The 17,819-nt window shown below is 36.3% G+C and overlaps 1 protein-coding gene across 3 annotated transcripts; it reads left to right on the top strand.

Annotated features, from left to right (window-relative positions):
* The first annotated feature begins 1,603 nt into the window (after window positions 1–1,603).
* Window positions 1,604–16,302, top strand: LOC107729567 (myosin light chain kinase, smooth muscle-like). 3 transcript variants are annotated; one of them, XM_016540136.1, is made up of 18 exons: window positions 1,604–1,813; window positions 1,916–2,028; window positions 5,130–5,279; window positions 5,437–5,589; window positions 6,831–7,043; window positions 7,470–7,505; window positions 9,010–9,137; window positions 9,210–9,363; window positions 9,872–10,180; window positions 11,216–11,312; window positions 11,736–11,939; window positions 12,094–12,311; window positions 13,104–13,227; window positions 13,330–13,482; window positions 13,577–13,709; window positions 15,457–15,541; window positions 15,747–15,869; window positions 15,954–16,302. In XM_016540136.1, exons 1-18 carry the CDS (start codon window positions 1,737–1,739, stop codon window positions 16,166–16,168), a joined length of 2,685 nt encoding a protein of 894 aa, XP_016395622.1. In that variant the 5' UTR covers window positions 1,604–1,736; the 3' UTR covers window positions 16,169–16,302. The 3 variants fall into 3 exon arrangements, with proteins under 3 accessions (XP_016395622.1, XP_016395621.1, XP_016395623.1); XM_016540135.1 differs by having other exon boundaries at window positions 1,605–1,813; window positions 11,213–11,312; XM_016540137.1 differs by having other exon boundaries at window positions 1,745–2,028; window positions 11,213–11,312.
* Window positions 16,303–17,819: the final 1,517 nt, after the last annotated feature.

Below are 17,819 nucleotides of genomic sequence, written 5' to 3'. Positions count from 1 at the left end.
GATTTTCACACTGATTTTTGTTCATTACACTCCTTAAAAATGTTTGGTGTGCAGTTCAAATGCTGTTTATATACAAGTTACTCTTTAGGATCTTTTGATTCTCTGGCCTAATGGCTGGTTCACATCGACCCAACAAACATCAATAGTTCAAACTGTCTTAAGTTGCCTGTTTGGAAACATAACTGTCATTTTCACACTGACTCAATAAAACCCAGTGACCACTGGAATGTTTGTTAGAATGAACTCGCATTTATATGCCATCACTGATACAAATGCCAAGTTCTGTCATCAAACTCTAGATGGCACAGGCTGATGAGTCGTTAACACAAACTGATGATATTCCCAGCGTTAAACTACTTGGCAAAAGCTGATTGGTTCATGTTGAATACACAGCCAATGAGCTTGCTGCTTTACATATAAATGACTAGTTAGCACTCAGTACAGCAGCTCACAGCGCACTTTTAGAGTTCCTCTGAAACCCTCCACCTCCCCAGCTCCACCTGTATAGATCTGCTACGGGTTTTGTATGCTATTTTTGCAGCAGCAGTGTGTCTTAAACAGTGTTGGGCAAGTTTATCGGCGTATGTATTGGCAGTAGCAAGTTCCTGTACTTGCTTTGTAGCAGCAGCAATAATCTACAATAACAACAATAACCAACAGCAGCATAGTAGCAGATCTATTCCGCCAAGACCAAATACATTAACATTGTTATATCCATTACCATGCTAAAATCTTCAGAGAGTTGTCATGATAGAAATGTACATAACTGATCAATGAAACTACCTCCAGAGCAGTCAAATAACCACACTACTGTTCAAAAGTTTGGGGTCAGTACAATTTTTTTTTAAATAAATAAATTTGACCAAGTGACAGTAAAGACATTAACAATTAAAAAAGATTTTTATTTCAAATAAATTAAGTTCTTTTGAACTTTCTTTTCAAAAAATGTATTTTTAAGCAGCACAACTGTTTTTAACATTGATATGAAGTGTTTCTTGAGCAGCAAATCAGCATATTAGAATACTTTCTGAAGGACATTGAAGACTAGAGTAATGGCTGCTGAAAATTCAGCTTTGTTATCACAGGAATAAAATACATTTGAAAATATATCAAAATAGAAAACAATTATATGAAAGTGTAATAATATTTTACAGTGTTACCATTTTTACGGCATTTTTAATCAAATCAATGCAACGAGGCATATGTCAAAAACATTAAAAAAATTACGGACCCCAAACTTTTGAACCGTTTTCATCTTTAAATGTACTTAAACTTGCGGGCTCACTGAGTCCAGTGAGACTTTTTTTTCTTTTATTGGAAACAAACAGACAACCAAAGTTCAACTGATAACATGACAGCAATTACAGAGGGAAAAGGAATGGGGAATGCCTTTGACCTTTGATTCAGTTTCAAATCTGTTACTTGTGTATCTTTGTCTCCCTTTTCACACAAACATTCAAATAAACATCACTGACATGATACACAATAGTTTACTTTTCAGAATCACTAGTAAATATAACATACACTCGCTCTCTCTTATCACCACTTCTCTCTCTCTCTTACCACAGTCACAATATGTGTGAAAAGAAACCGTGTTAAAGATATACGGTGAAATGTTGTGATAGTTGCGGGTGGGGATTGTGACAAGGCGCTGAGTCGAACCCAGCAAGAGGACAGTGTTCTGCAGACCGATTGAATGAGGCTTCAGTCACGGGGAGGAGCCAGAAACTAAAGAGATGCAGAGAACAGCTCAGGACAGAGGACATGTGTGCATAGCAGAGACTCAGAGACACAGGAAAATACGAGCCACCTGATAAGAAAGCTGGGAAATGACTTGGATTTTATGAAACTGGTATGTACTGATAGGAGAAATGAGTATTGCTGATGGGAAGACACGTTATGTGTCCACTTTCAGGATACAGCTGTCAAGCTCCCAGTCAAAGGGGGACAATGGACAAGTGTCCCAACCCGCACACATCCCCACAATCACCACAGACGTGAAGAAGCCTGGAGAGACATCTAATGCAGGCAAGTCTGGACATTTCTTGCAGCTACACACAGGTGTTTGTGAGTGAGTGTGTCTGTCAGTATTTGCATACTCGAGAGAGCCTATTTGTGTTTGTATATGCAAGCTGGTTGGATTCTTGACTGTAAAAACATGTTGAGGTTAACATGGTCTGTACTTGCGGTTTAATAGGTGATCTCTGCAGGAAGCATTGTTCTTAAAACAAGCCCTCTCAAGAGTTGTCATGGTTAATAATCAGTGTTTATGCAGCAGACATCAGGGACTGACAGGCACTTTGTTTTCACTTTCACTGCATTTGGATAATAATCAAGTGATGGAGGAGTTCACTGTACAACTGCATTCAGCCATTTAGATGGGGAAATCCTGAAACCTCTTATGTTTGACTTCACACCATGCGATATGCCTGAATGGATTCGTTTTTTACTATCAGGCTGATATCTGATATTTTAGGGTCCAAAAATGCTTCTATTTTTATTTTATGATACCTCAAGGATCTATTTGTACTTTATCTAATCCAGGGATTCTTTTTCACAATCTTTTTCATTTGATTGTGCAAAGCAATATTCAAAAGCCTCTCATATAAACTATAATAATTTTTCTGGTATGTTCTGCTTAAATGACAAAGCCACTTTGATCTTAAGATTTTGTATTACCAGAAATGGGGAATTCATTAAGCACGTTTATTATTCTGACTGCAGAAGTTACAAGAAATTTATATTAAATTAAAAACAAAAACAGTTCAACAGTTGTTGAGGGGAATAATTTAAAAAGAGTTTATGATTTTATTTGTTTTATTTTATTATTTTAAGATTTAAAGAATTAGAATGAGAATTTAATAAGCATTTAAAAAAATAATAAGATTTTTAAGAATGTAGATTATTTTAATGTAACTATAATTTTAATCCTTAATTTAAATAATCCTTGAAAGCTTTCTAAGGTGCCCTTGTGGACATATAGTCCCCTTGTTGACGACCACTGATTTAACCCATACAAACTTTTGCTGTTGTAACTTAATTTGTCAGGTTTATTTAATTAGATTGAACATTTCTGAAAAACATAAAAACAGGTCGTATAGATGTTGCGACATGAATCACATTTAGGTTATCTAAAAAAAAGCATTTTCATTTCTTCTTCATTTTACATCATTAATTTACTTTGTTTAAGAGGAAATGTTCCCAAACTTAAAGCTTTCTGTGCATTTCCAGGTTTAAATGGGAAAAAAATCAAATTTTTAAAGTGGTCTCAGACTTTGGAACCCCACTGTATCTTATCTGTCTCAGGACACAAATTACTGGCCAGGCAAGAGGTCACTATTGGCAGGAAATTCCTTCCTTGCTAATTTGAACAGCAGGCTTTTGTTTTGTTTTCTGCACCGGTTTGTGTGGGACATGTATGTTTGATGCTAGTGCTCTACTCTAACTGCACAATTACAACACTGCAGTTCCTTCCTTTCATTTCTTAGATCTTATCACCGGATACAAGACAGCTGAAGTACAAAGAATGAAACTTAAAAGATTTCAGTTTGTTCTTCATAGAACTGTAGAGTCACCATTTTATTTTTCCGATGCAGTGAGTTGCCAGAACAACCAGTACAAAAAATAAAAAAGACTTGTTTGCATGCACAAACAAGGATTACTTGGTTACATTAGGCCAGGGCAAAAGACAGCAGATCATGTGATCTACCAGGTCAGTGAGAACAAAAGTGTTTGCTCCAATGTTAATACAACAAAGAGGACTAGAATGACTTGTTCCTTGAACTGAAATTACATCTCATACCTCCTTTAGCTTATACCTTAATTGAGATTAAGAAGACCACATCAATTATGTGTACAAGAGGCAGCATCACAAATACAAAATACAAAAAATGGGCCTGTCACATTTTAAAGTTACTAAACACAAATGCTTATGGGAGGTTAATTATAGTATACAAGGCTCCGCCCACAGCGGTAAGTGGCAGTATTTTAAACAGAAACAGGTTTGTTGGAGGAGTGTCAGATGAGATCACAGTTTAGCTCAAGCCTGTGGTCTGATTTCAATCCGCTCTTTTGAGTCACAATTAACTTTAGTTAGTTATGTTGTACTTTTGCTATTATAATTGCTTTGTTTACTAAGTTTTGTCATTGTTGCTTTTTGTCATTTTTACGTGGTGCTTCTGTTTCTGGTGTTTCTAGACAGAAGGTGTGATAGCGAGGATGTTGAACATACAGCAGCAATTTACAAACACATCTCTTCAGCTGCTCTCTTCATTTATATGAGCCTTGTTTCTTCCTGTGTGAACGTATTGTTAAACACTATACAAGTCTATGATTCACAAGTCCATATGAATGCTATTTGCTATTGCAAAAATAATCATCATCATCATAAGATTTAAAAGGTATTAAAACCTTATATTAAGGTTTTGAATTAATTTACTAAATAAATACCAAACATTATCTTATTCCTTTTACAATTGTTTTAACATAATAACATGATTATTATTAGTAATGCATAAAACATGCTGACAACAATGTGCAGCTGGAACAGAACACAGCAGAGAAGTGGAAGTGTATTGACTTGTATTATATTTAAGCAATATCCCCCTCGGGACTGCAACAGCACTTTTATGTGTGATGCTGCTTTTATGCAAGAGTTCAATAAACAAGTAATATTGAGAAACTTACATTTTAGACAAAGTATTGCCAAGTGTTTTGTATATTTTTGCTCCCCCAATGAAAAATGAAAAATCCGAATGAAGCAACATTCTCCATTCAACAAATAGCTCTGGCATTCCTCACGTAACTTTGTCAATTAGACCTGCTCTCTTGATTGCTTAACACAAATGTCTCCTTATGGAGATAATAAATGATGAATTATGATGATGATGAATCTGTGTTTTGAACAGATTGGTTGAGTAAACAATTCAATGATTTATTCATAGACTCATTTCGTTCCTCAAAGAATGAGTGTGTTGGAAGGAATCAGCTTAATGAATCATTTAACGACTCATTCATAAAGACAGCTCTTTGTTGCCTCCTACTGTGATTCGAAATTCAAAAACCATACTTCAGTGTAGTATAATAAATATATACTACTAATCTCATTCTGCTTTCTTCTGTCATGCTAGTGAGTAGTAAACACAGCCATACTAGTGGTCTGGATCCACCCCTTTTCACTGAGCCCCTTGAGGACTGCATAGTGGATGAAGGAAATGACATCACACTGAAAGGGACTATCACAGGAAGCCAGCCAATAAGTGTTTCCTGGCTTCATAATGGTGAGTTCAGTTTTTTCTTTATATTGATTTTGCTGCTTGAAACATACGAGTCTGATTAAGAATAATGTACTTTAACTGTAGATATGGGACCCTGGACCACAAAACCAGTCATAAGTTGTCTCCCTCTTTCTGTCCATTTGTACCACAACCATTTCAGGTGAGCCTGTGCTGTTTGGAAAATCCTCATTAGTGGGAGGAGTGGTGACTTTGGTAGTTAGGGAATGTCTCCCAGAGGATGCTGGGGCTTATACATGTGTGGCCGAAAACACAGCAGGAAAAACATCCAGCAGCTCAGCAGTCTGTGTGAGAGGTAAATATGAACTCAGATTCAACATATATATGGGGCCATACACTCTTAAAAATAAAGGTGCTTAATAGGTTCGTAATAGGTGCTTGCCATAGCAAAACTCAGCAGTCGGTTGCTAAGGTGTTCTGGGTGGTTGCTAGGGTGTTGCTATGCGGTTGCTAGGGTACCTAGGGTGGTTGCTAGGGTGCTAGGGCCGTTGCTATGCGGTTGCTAGGGTACGCAGGCTGGTTGCTAGGGTGGTTGCTAGGGTACCTGGGGTGGTTGCTAGGGTGTTGCTATGCGGTTGCTAGGGTACCTAGGAGACATACAAAATGTGCAGGGCAGGGGGTACTCCAGGACAGGTTTGAGAACCACTGCCATAGAAGAACCGTTTTTGGATCCACAAAGAACCATTCAGTCAAAGGTTCTTTAAAGAACCATCTCTTTCTTACCTTTTTAGAATCTGAAGAACCTTCTTTCGCCACTAAGAACCTTTTGTGAAACAGAAAGGTTCTTCAGATGTTAAAGGTTCTTTATGGAACCATTTAGACAAAAAGGGTTCTTCTATGGCATCGTGAAGCACCTTTATTTTTAAGAGTGTATATTGGCTAGTTACATTACTAGCACGATGCAGGTGTTTCTGTTTATATCATATACAGACGTGTGAATTGACAGGGTTATCAATGTTAATTACCTTGTCTAATGTCATTCTCTGGTTGCTAGGGCGGTTGCTAGGGTACCTGGGGTGGTTGCTAGGGTGTTGCTATGCGGTTGCTAGGGTACCTAGGAGACATACAAAATGTGCAGGGCAGGGGGTACTCCAGGACAGGTTTGAGAACCACTGCCATAGAAGAACCGTTTTTGGATCCACAAAGAACCATTCAGTCAAAGGTTCTTTAAAGAACCATCTCTTTCTTACCTTTTTATAATCTGAAGAACCTTCTTTCGCCACTAAGAACCTTTTGTGAAACAGAAAGGTTCTTCAGATGTTAAAGGTTCTTTATGGAACCATTTAGACAAAAAGGGTTCTTCTATGGCATCGTGAAGCACCTTTATTTTTAAGAGTGTATATTGGCTAGTTACATTACTAGCACGATGCAGGTGTTTCTGTTTATATCATATACAGACGTGTGAATTGACAGGGTTATCAATGTTAATTACATTGTCTAATGTCATTCTCTCTCTCTTTCTCTCTCTCTGATTTAATTATTTACTTTCCGTTTGCTCCTCATGCAACCACACCATATGAACCAAATCAATTGCAGACTATGAAACAATCATTGGGATCCGTAACAATATTGCCAACACATCTCACTCTCATCCTAATTCCTCTCATCCTCACACTCCTGACATGCTAAGCGGGGTCTTAAACTCCTCTCAGAACGTCCCAGATGACATCAGTGTTTTTAAAGGCCCACAGTCACCACAGTCACCTCAGACAGGAAGTCCTATAACAAGCTCTCCAGCACTCAAGAGAGGTATGTCACAAACAATGGCCCTACCCACGAAGTCATCTCATGCATTTAAGTGTAGGAAATGTCATTTAACACATGGAACATTTTTGTTCCTCCAAAGCTCCCATATCACTGTCATTAGGGTGGTGTCACTTGCTAATACCGTTTTATTCAAAATCTAATTATTATGCATAGTTTATGTAAGAATAAACTTAAAATAATAAATGTACAAATATACAAAGAGCATTTCCTGACCGATTGACATACTAATGGTTTTATGTTGAGCATTTCCTCTTTAATCTGTTGAATATTTTTCCTAGACACGCACACCTGATCGCTTGACTCCTCCCTTATATGATAGGCAAAGCTTGTTATCTGTTGCATGCTCTTTAACACAAAAGCACCCACACTGACAGCTGATTCTTTACATATTTCTGTGTCTTGTTACAGAGGTGCTTGTCAAAAGAAGGAGAAGCTCAGGTACAGGTAAGACCATCATCATGTCTGTCCTGCACTTTCACTTCTACTTTTGCTCTTTTTTAGATCCTTGATTCAAAATGTTTACTTGTTCTTGTCCTTCATACTGTAACTTAATAGCTGAATTGCAGATTTTCTGTTACTTTTTTGGATTCTTTCAAGTGATTCTCATTTCTTGAAGGCCATGTGATCCATAGCCTCCCACACCTTCTTTACTTTATATTCTAATAACACCATGTTTTTAATGCATTTTGTCTGGAATTGCGAGTTAAAGTATAACCACCATGACCTGCTTCAAAAAGGAGTCATTTGCTCCGAGCAGTCTGTGTTTTACTCCACTGATCTTGGCTTCCAGATTGTCTGGCTCCTTCACAGTCTGTTAGTGTTGTGCACAGTAAAACAGGAAACAGTCTTTTGAGTCCTGACGACTAACGTTTACATTAGGAATGACTTTATTCCCTTTAAACACTGTAATCCTTCTTGTCCAAAGAAATATTCTTCGAAAAACCTAACATTTAACATCAAATTGTGTTTTAGTTTAAATTCTTTCTGTCTGGATTTGTAGCTTACAGAGAGGTAAACAATTGAATCTGCTCACATACTGATCAGACTGACGCATAAAAATAAGAATTTCTCAGATTATAAGCATCAAAACATTCAATGTCACTTTAAGATGTTATCATATTTTCTCTGGTACTTCTGTTTGTAATTGGGCCGGGCACTTAAGCACTGAATGATGGTTGTTTTCTTTCAGTCATTTGATCTTTCATGTAAAACACACTGCTATCTGTGGTCAGTCTGTATTAATAATAGGTCTGTTTAAAGACCATTAGCTGGTCAAGTTCAGCTGAGTGTGTTGATTTGAATAATTGCAGTTTCTGTTTGCTTTCATATTTATCACGTACACAGTATATGCTACAGCCTTCCTGTTGCTCAGACTGAGCAAGGTGACAATGCCAAGGTCATGGTTTCAATTCCCAGGGAAAGCAATAACTGATAAAAAAAAAAAAGATATCTTGAATGCAATGTAAATTGCTTTGGATAAAAGCATCTGCCAAATGCATAAATGTAAATGTAAATATGATCCCAGAACTAATTCTTAATATCTGTACTGTAGAGAGAAGGAAGATACCATTGATTTTCTCTTGTATAATGAAAAAGTAATGTTTTGTGTGTGTACACTATGATTATTTATAAATGAATAAACATTTTATATAAAATTATATGTATTACAAATAATTGTAATTAATTGAAGTTTTGAAGAAATTTTTTTATATTGTCCTATTTTCTTGCATTTTTATTTCTATTTTAATATAATATAATATAATATAATATAAATATACAGTCTTTTTTGAAAAATTCAGAGAAATTGATAATAACTTAATATTAAAATCGGTGAAGCAAAAGCCTCCCTTTTCTCTCCATTTAATCTTTTTGTTGTCTAGACAAAATAACGGAGACATTAAAGAGGTCTCATTTGTGATACTCAGCACCTGTGTTTTTGTGTTTACAGCACCTCCTCTGCAGTTTGTAGATCCATTAGATCGTCTGGAGGTGCATGTTGGAGAGACGGCCCGTTTGAAGTGTGTGTTCAAAGGCAGCTCTCCTGTAGCTTCTTGCTGGGTCTATAACAAAAAAGAGGTACATAAGAACACAACACAATCCAGATATGTTGCAATCTGTTTGTGTGTATAATGTTGTGTCTTTCTGAAGGTGGTGGAAAGCTCTAGGTTTCATATTGAGTCCTGCAATGAAAGCAGTTCTCTAGTGTTTTCCGAAGCCCTTCCTGAGGACTCTGGACGTTACACGATATTTGTACGAGATCGCAAAAGTTCAGCCCAACACACAGTGACCCTGAATGTCATTGGTAAGGTCAGACAATCCTCAGCTGTTATTTTGGGTCATGATGCTCATTTCTATTGCTCAGATCTACTGTAAGTTATTCAAAAATGCTATTTATATAGGCAATGACATGAATACACATTTTATTGATTAGCATGTTTTCAATTAATACATTTAAATTAATTTGTATATTTTTGTCAAATAAAAATGTAAAGTTCCATTCACACTAAGAATATACACACCATTGCAACTTTAAAATTTTCATATATTTAAAATTTTACCTAACATTAGTTAATTTCTTTGACTTTTTAAATTAAAAGACACAATTTGTGTTAAATGGAGAAACCCTATATAATAAATATTCATGATATTCATGACTCAAAAATTAAGCATACATATTTTAACCTAAGTGTTGTTCATTTAAATCTAAATTAAATAGTCTGTGTACTCTCAATTCCTGGAATTATTAAATAAAATGTTTATGAAAACTGTATAACCATTTGATGATTGGTATGTTTGTGTGTTTTATCCAGACCTGCCTCAGCCTCCGGCCTCCTGTCCCGTGGCGTATGTCCTCTCCCCTCACTCTCTGGTTTTGTCCTGGTCTGGGCCGTCTTACGATGGCGGCAGTGCTGTGACGGGATACGTGGTGGAGGTTTGTGAAAGCCCAGGTGCGACTGACCAGTGGAGAGAGCTCACAGCCCAGTGCAAGAGCACCTCGCTCAGGGTGACCTCAGGACTCCAGCCTCAAGGAGAATACTGCTTCCGGGTCAGGGCCTGTAACGCTGTGGGGGTCAGCGAACCCAGCCAAGAGTCCCAGCCAATCAGGATGGACAACCCAGGTGAGGTTGTTATGAAATTTTGTCTGAAATGTAATAAAGTTTGGATGGCTTAAAGAAACAGTTCACCCAAAAAATGACTATTTGCCGAAAATGTATTCACCCTCGGGCCATCCAAGATGTAGATGCGTTTGTTTCTTCATCAGAACAGATTTGGAGAAGTTCAGCATTGCACCACTTGCTCACCAATGGATGCTTTGCAGTTTGCAGTGAATGGGTGCCGTCAGAATGAGAGTCCAAACAACTATAAAAACATCAGTAATGTTTTGTAAAGCAAAAGGCTGCATGTTTGTAAGAAACAAATCCATCAAGATGTTTTTAACTTCAAACATTTGCGACAGGCTAAATGACGAGTCATCTATTTCTAAAATTGCTTCCTCCAATGAAAAAGTCATCTTATCTCAATCAACAGAGAAATATGCTCAGATCAAGCACAGTTTACAAGCAAAAACAGTCCAAAACAGGACTAAACAAATATGTCAGTGGATTTTGATGCGAGAGGACAACAGGGGATGAACTAGAGGAAGTGTTATTATGGATTATGGTTTAAAGTTAAAATGCCTTATTGATGGATTTTGTTTTTTACAAACACACAGTTTTTCACTTCACAACATGTTCATTGATGAATTCGAGTCATGTCAATTACTTGTGGATTACTGTGATGTTTTTATCATTGGTGAGCAAGTGATGTAACGCTATATTTCTCCAAATATTTTCCGTTGAAGAAACAAACTCATCTTGATTGGCCTGAGGGTAAATAGATGTTCAGCCACTTTTCATTTTTGGTGAACTATTCCTGTAATGTATCTTTTACGCTATAGATCAATTGCTCGTCATTATATTTGTTAATGCAGCACTCTATTTGCTTGTAATTTTAAGACAATCTCTTCCCACAATTTATGGGAACAAGGCTCAGCAACCAAATTGTAAACAGGAAGAACATGTTTAAAGTCATTACCAAAGGGTATGCAATCTAAGAGAGTTAGGCTTTGTGTCGAGGTCCCACGGTAAATGAAAGTATGTTGTCTTTCAAAGGAGAGCCCTGTGACGAGAAACCAGTGGAGTATGTGGCTGTGACCATCAACACGGAGGATAAACTTACTGGCCACTATAATGTCCATGAAAAACTCGGAGTGTAAGTATCCTTATCAAACACACATTTAGCAGGCCTCATAGCTCACATTCACAGGACCAGTCAAGTATAACAAAACTTGCGTGAGCACACGTTCCAACAGGCATACATGCATCAAAAAGAGAAAACAACCCCTATACTTGATTCTGATTCCCAGAAGAATGCAAAATACGACAGGATAGGTTAGGGTCATGTTTTGTAAATTTCGTTGGAAATGACTCATAACCTATAATTCATACTTTTAAGTATGGTGATAAACGAAATGTTTTCCTGAAAATACTGGTTTAAGGCTGAATATCAAATTCACTTAATTCTCAAGATCTGGATAAATGGGAAGTTAGGATACTGAGAAATAATGATTCGTTAAACATCACAGACTTTGAGTTTGTAAGCATAATTTCATGCTTAATTCTGAATCTTTCTCAGAGGGAAGTTTGGCCAGGTGTTTCGGATGACCCATAAGGAGACGGGCCGTGTTTGTGCTGGAAAGTTCTACAAAGGTCGTCGGACAAAGGAGAGAGAGGCTGCGAGGAAAGAAATAGAGCTAATGAATTTCCTACACCATCCAAAGCTCGTGCAGTGTCTTGCCGCATATGATAACAAGGCTGAGATGGTCATGGTGATGGAATAGTGAGTATCTTGCATGTGGGCGTTTTGAAGGGTGCAATGTTTTTAGAACAATATTCAGAAATGAGAAATGCCAACAGGTTCAATGCATTCATTTCAATAGTGTCATTATAATCTTTTGGCACCTACACAGCTTAATCTGTGTGTGTATGTGCAGTGTTGCTGGTGGGGAGCTGTTTGAACGCATTGTAGATGATAGTTTTGAGCACACCGAAGTGTCCAGTGTGGGCTACATGCGTCAGATTCTGGAGGGGATTCAGTACATGCACCAGCAAAACATTGTCCACCTGGACCTCAAACCTGAGAACATCGTCTGTGTGGACAGAACCGGGATTCAGGTCAAAATCATTGACTTTGGACTCGCTAGCAAGCTGGGTACGAATGTACTGATGATATTGTCAACACAACAACATATGGTATAATAAAATATAATTAAAAAAATAAAAGAATACGAAATATTAACATTGAATAAAATATATTACCACGCTTAAATATTATTAATATAATAAACATAAAAATAATACAATAATAAAGTGCTTTTATAAGTCAATGTTTGTGCACAATAACTGAAGGAACACGATACCATGTTAATAACATGTTTATCTAGACTTTATCTGAATGATGGTAATACCATGGTATTTTTCATAGTATTATCGATGCAAATATTTCTATGGTAAACTTTCAGTACAATGGTATATAGCAAAGTACCATGGTATGCTGATACACAGAACTTTTTGTAAGGGATCTCTGTGTGAAATGTTTCGAGGGTTATTATCATTATAACTAAAACTACAACTAAAACTTTTTTTGTTCATTTAAATAAAGTTGAAATAAAATAAAATATAAATACTAGTTGAAAAGCTTAAACTTAACAAAAATTACAAATTATGCCTTGTCTACTAATTGAAATAAGTTTAAGTTAAACAGCTAAAAATTAATAACTGCAAATAAATAAAAACTGAAACTAAAACTGAAAGAAAAATCAATTAAACCTAAATAGTAATAGCTTATCAAATTAACAAAACAACAACAGCAAAAAACTAACTAAATGACTAAATATTAACCTAGAATTAAAATGAATACTGAAAATATGAATATTAAAGCTAATTCAAAATGTTAATAAAAGCTATAATAATTATAGCAGTGAATGTTTGTTGTATACCTTAGATCCCAACACACCTGTGAAGGTGATGCACGGCACTCCAGAATTTGTTGCTCCAGAGGTCATCAACTATGAGCCCATCTGTCTGGCCACTGACATGTGGAGCATCGGGGTCATCTGCTACATCCTGTGAGTTCAAACACTGCCGGTCTGTGAGTTCAAACACCTTGCTGCTCCCTTGTGGTAACAAAAATGCCATTACATGATCTGAATCTGATTGTTCACTTGTAGGTTGAGCGGTGAATCTCCGTTCCAGGGTGAAAGTGACTCAGAGACTCTGACTCTTGTGACAGCAGCGCAGTGGGAGTTTGATGAGGAGAGCTTTGAAGATATCACCGACCTGGCAAAGGATTTCATTAGCTCTCTGCTCAGCAAAGATGTCAGGTGCATTCATATAGGCTACTTATATACTTTCCGTGCACACATCACACAAATGCGTCCGCGCAGATTCATAACTCTGCGTTGAACTTTCTGACAGGCGCAGGATGTTGTGTGAAGAAGCCATGGCTCATTCCTGGTTGGTATATACTTGTGTAGACAGCAGCAGCAGCAGCACCAAAAACCTTTCCAAAGACAAGATGAAGAGATTCCTGACTAGGCAGAAGTGGAAGGTTAGTCAGAAATGTGATGGAAAAAAAGAACACATAGCAGACATCACTGACTTAACTAGCTTAATTTTTACCATGGTTTTAACTACCTGCATGTTGTTACTTGTACACCTAGTCAAAAGAGTTTACACATACTTAGATAGTTCGATTCAAGTCGGAATAAGGCAATATTTCTTATTTTTTTACATTTTATGTAATCGTATCAGTTCGTTTTTCGACAGCCTGAGTCGAATTTGTATTTTTGGACAGCTAGCCTCGGTGTTGTGCGCATGCTCCTTTCACCCCTAAAAGGAACTTATGAAAAAAATATTTAACTTAAAATTCTTATTAGTAGACATCTAAAAATAGCCTTTTTTAAAACTTATGTTTTATATAAAACTCTGTCAGAGCTGTCAGCCCATGGTAAATCTCGATTTAAATTCAGAGAACTATTTCTATAAGTTATTTTCCAATAATAAACATTCCTTTAACTTTATTAGTATCTTGGATATATTTCATAACCTTCAGGGTCCACAGAGATAAAAAAATATATATATTTAAGCGTCTGTATAATATATATTTTTATATATATATGAAGAGTTCAGATGCAAAAGCCTCTAAGTGCCATTTGAAATTTTCTTCTAAAATGAGCATTTTTCTCAGGCTCCTATGTGTATGTTCAGTTTTTTCACTTTAATGGCAATGAATAGGTTCTTTTCACCTTCTAAATCTCCCTTCTGTGTGACTGACTGAAGTTTGTAAACTGCTGCTGTCTCTTGAAAACTGGAAATTCCCAAACCCCACTTGGCAACAGCAGACACAGAGATGGGGCAGTACAGCTGTGGAAAGATAGCTCTCTCATCTCTTCCTTTTCATAGATTTATTCCCTATCAAATTAAGCTCAACCGTACGGTAGAGATACCAGTTAAAGGGTTAAAGTTTGGTGACGTGCAACATATATTTGGTATTGATCTGAGATCTCTGTATTAACCTGTGAAGCCTACTGTGTCAGATTTAATACATAAGGCCTCTAAATTATCAACAAAACTTTGACAAAAAAATGTTATACTCAATTTTCTACATGCTTTTTGCACTCTTATTGATAATTCATACTTTTTTAGCAATTAAAGGCCATTCTAAAAGTATCCACTTTGAGGTAGCCGTCCACGTGTTGTACTGTTAAATCTTTAATGAACTTTATAAAGTAAGCATAAGAATAACTTTTATATTGTTATTAATATTTAAATATGATCTTTTACTGTACTAAAGTAACTTTTTATGTAATTATACATAATTTTTTTCAGAAACATCTGTGTCAAATGTATGTAACAAAGGATTTGATAAAAGTTTAGGCTATTTGTACATCTCCCAAACATCATCGTATTGTATTGCATTATATAATCCAATTACAACTACAGAGCTTTGATCATAAAGCTAAGCATTTAAATATCATCTTACTAAGACATATTATTAGGAGATGAGGAGGGACGACTCATATTTAATATGCATTTTATGTAAGTGGTCTGGTATACCGAATCGCATTGATTTACAAGTTATAAGAAATTAAACTTAATTTTGGCTTTATAAATAACAATGTCTGCACCAAATTGCATTTTTATTCACCATGTTCTTCACTAATCAAGTCTTTTTTTTTTTCAATTCATTTGAACAACTGACTCATAAGGGTCATACGTTCATTAATCAGACTCCATTGCATTGTTTTTGTGTGCACATAAACTTCATTCTCTTCTTTTTATGATTTTGTATTTAGAAAACTGGCAAAGCTTTGCTGGCTCTGAAGAGGATGGCTATATTGTCTAAACCAGAGGCTTCTGCAAGCTTGAGCCCTGTGGATGGTGAGAAAGGGATCAAACACAAAAGAAAAATCAATGTGCTTCATAAACCAGTGTAAAACACCGTACCGCAGAATGTCACCAAAATAGATTGTGACATCTGTGGCTTGTGATATGTCTGACTGAAGATGTCAAACATCTTTTTTTATATCGTGACGGATGTTTTTACAGGTCAATAATACATTTTTCTCGCTTCTTGTTGTTATAGAGACAGAGAAGGCACTGCAGTCTCTGGACTTGAAGCTTCAGAGTAAACCTGAGTTCAGTAAGACTCTATCTGACCTGACTGTCCCGCAGGGCTCCAGCGCCCAGCTCTCCTGTCTCATCACAGGTTAGGACACACCGATGGATGTTCTCCATAGTACATCATGATAAGTCTCTCTTGAAATCACAGCTTCTTCTCTCTGTGTTTCAGGTTACCCTGACCCTGAGGTGGTGTGGCTGAAGGCCGGTGAGCTGCTGGAGCTGCAGGAGGAGTGTGTGCAGGTGGACTATGAGGAGGACGGCAGCTGTACTCTCACCTTAGAGAACGTCTCTCCGCACCACAGCGGCCTGTATTCCTGCAAAGCCACTAATGTACTTGGGGAGGCACTGTGCTCTGCTACTCTTACTGTCCAGCAGAAAGACTAACACATGAATTCATAATGCCATAAAAAAAATCACATAAATACACACACCAGACATATTAAAATACACTGATACAATCAATGCCCATATAATTGTGAATTGAATGTTAAAACTGTAATAAAAAAAAATCTAATTGATGCTATTGTCATTTATTATTATTTATGTTTGTGATTAATGTTTATTTTTAGATTATTATTGGACTTTGGTTTAATATCATTGACTGTGAATAGTTTTTAGCACTGTATGACCTTATAAGTATGCATATATTTACAAACAGCTTCATTTCAACCAATGAGTCTAAATAGATTTAGTGAACTGTTTAAAGTCAGCATGAAATGAAAATTCACCTGTTTTACAAATGCATTATTCTTTATACTATTATATATTAATATTGTTGTGAATCTTTCATCCCTGCATATTTTTCTTTATAATATTTAATCAAAATGTCATAACTCTAACTTTCCAGTGAAACGTCAAACTTCTTCAGTCATTTAGTCTGCTCAAATCCACCCACAATCGACTGCAAGCTCATATTCAGATCTGCCTATATTTTTTTGTGCAATTCCCATGTCAAAATCAACAACCTATGAATAGGAACAAGTCCCAGCCCTACATTTTTTTTCCCGATAATCTGTTGCACCTGGATGTACATCACAATACAGAAGAAAACATCTGACACTACTTCTGTTTCATCATGATTTTAAGATATGACAAAGGAAATCAATGTGGCCCAGTCTTATTAATTTAAATACAGGGGAGTGAAGGTTGTGTCAACTTGCTTGAAATACAATCCCAGTGAACTGGGACAACATTAAAATGTCAAACATCATCCTGCTATTAATGTCCAAACAGGCTGTTTGGAGACAGACTTTAGAAACACATTTGATAAAAATGCTGAATTGATAATAATAATAAAAAATTTATTTTATTGAAAAAAAATGTTGCATTCTATATGCCTCATACACACTAATCTGCGCAGGTGCTTGTTTCATCTTTATCAGTCTGTGAAGAGTCATTCTATTTATTTGAATTGTATCTAATGTTATGAACTTCATTGGAATCCTCAAAACTGCTCTACAGGTGCATCTCAATAAATTAGAATGTCGTGGAAAAGTTCATTTATTTCAGTAATTCAACTCAAATTGTGAAATTCGTGTATTAAATAAATTCAGTGCACACAGACTGAAGTAGTCCAAAATCATCACAATTAAAAGAACCAAAGACTTAAACTACTTCAGTCTGTGTGCATTGAATTTATTTAATACACGAGTTTCACAATTTGAGTTGAATTACTGAAATAAATGAACTTTTCCACGACATTCTAATTTATTGAGATGCACCTGTATGCTTTGATCACAAATTTGGTAACCAAATGTATATATGCTGAACTCAATGTAAAGGAAACCTCCTAAGACACATTTGCAGGTTTGATGATATCTCTTACTGATGCTGTACATGCCATTTTGACAAAGTAAGGCCATATTGTGGTCATTTGACACCAACCATTTGCACATAAGGCTGACATGTCCATATCAGTAACAATAAATGTTGCAGTCTCTTGTGACAACAGTATTTATTTGAGAATGGAAGAGCACATCTACTAGGCTTTTAAAAGCCACATTTTTGGACAGTTCTGTTGGTTCAATAGGTATCA

This window comes from Sinocyclocheilus rhinocerous, unplaced genomic scaffold, assembly GCF_001515625.1.
Source record: "Sinocyclocheilus rhinocerous isolate Xijiao unplaced genomic scaffold, SAMN03320098_v1.1 scaffold697, whole genome shotgun sequence".
In the NCBI taxonomy this organism is placed as follows: domain Eukaryota; kingdom Metazoa; phylum Chordata; class Actinopteri; order Cypriniformes; family Cyprinidae; genus Sinocyclocheilus; species Sinocyclocheilus rhinocerous.
The sequence above is the reverse complement of the archived record's forward strand: the minus strand, read 5'-3'. Positions and strand labels throughout refer to the sequence as shown.

Bases quoted from the DNA above. Each gene is read 5' to 3' on its own strand.
- LOC107729567 (XM_016540135.1), top strand. From the start codon at position 1,737: ATGCAGAGAACAGCTCAGGACAGAGGACATGTGTGCATAGCAGAGACT. The intron at 7,044-7,469 runs GTATGTCACAAA...GTCTTGTTACAG, and splicing joins CTCTCCAGCACTCAAGAGAG to AGGTGCTTGTCAAAAGAAGG. The intron at 9,138-9,209 runs GTACATAAGAAC...GTCTTTCTGAAG, and splicing joins GGGTCTATAACAAAAAAGAG to GTGGTGGAAAGCTCTAGGTT.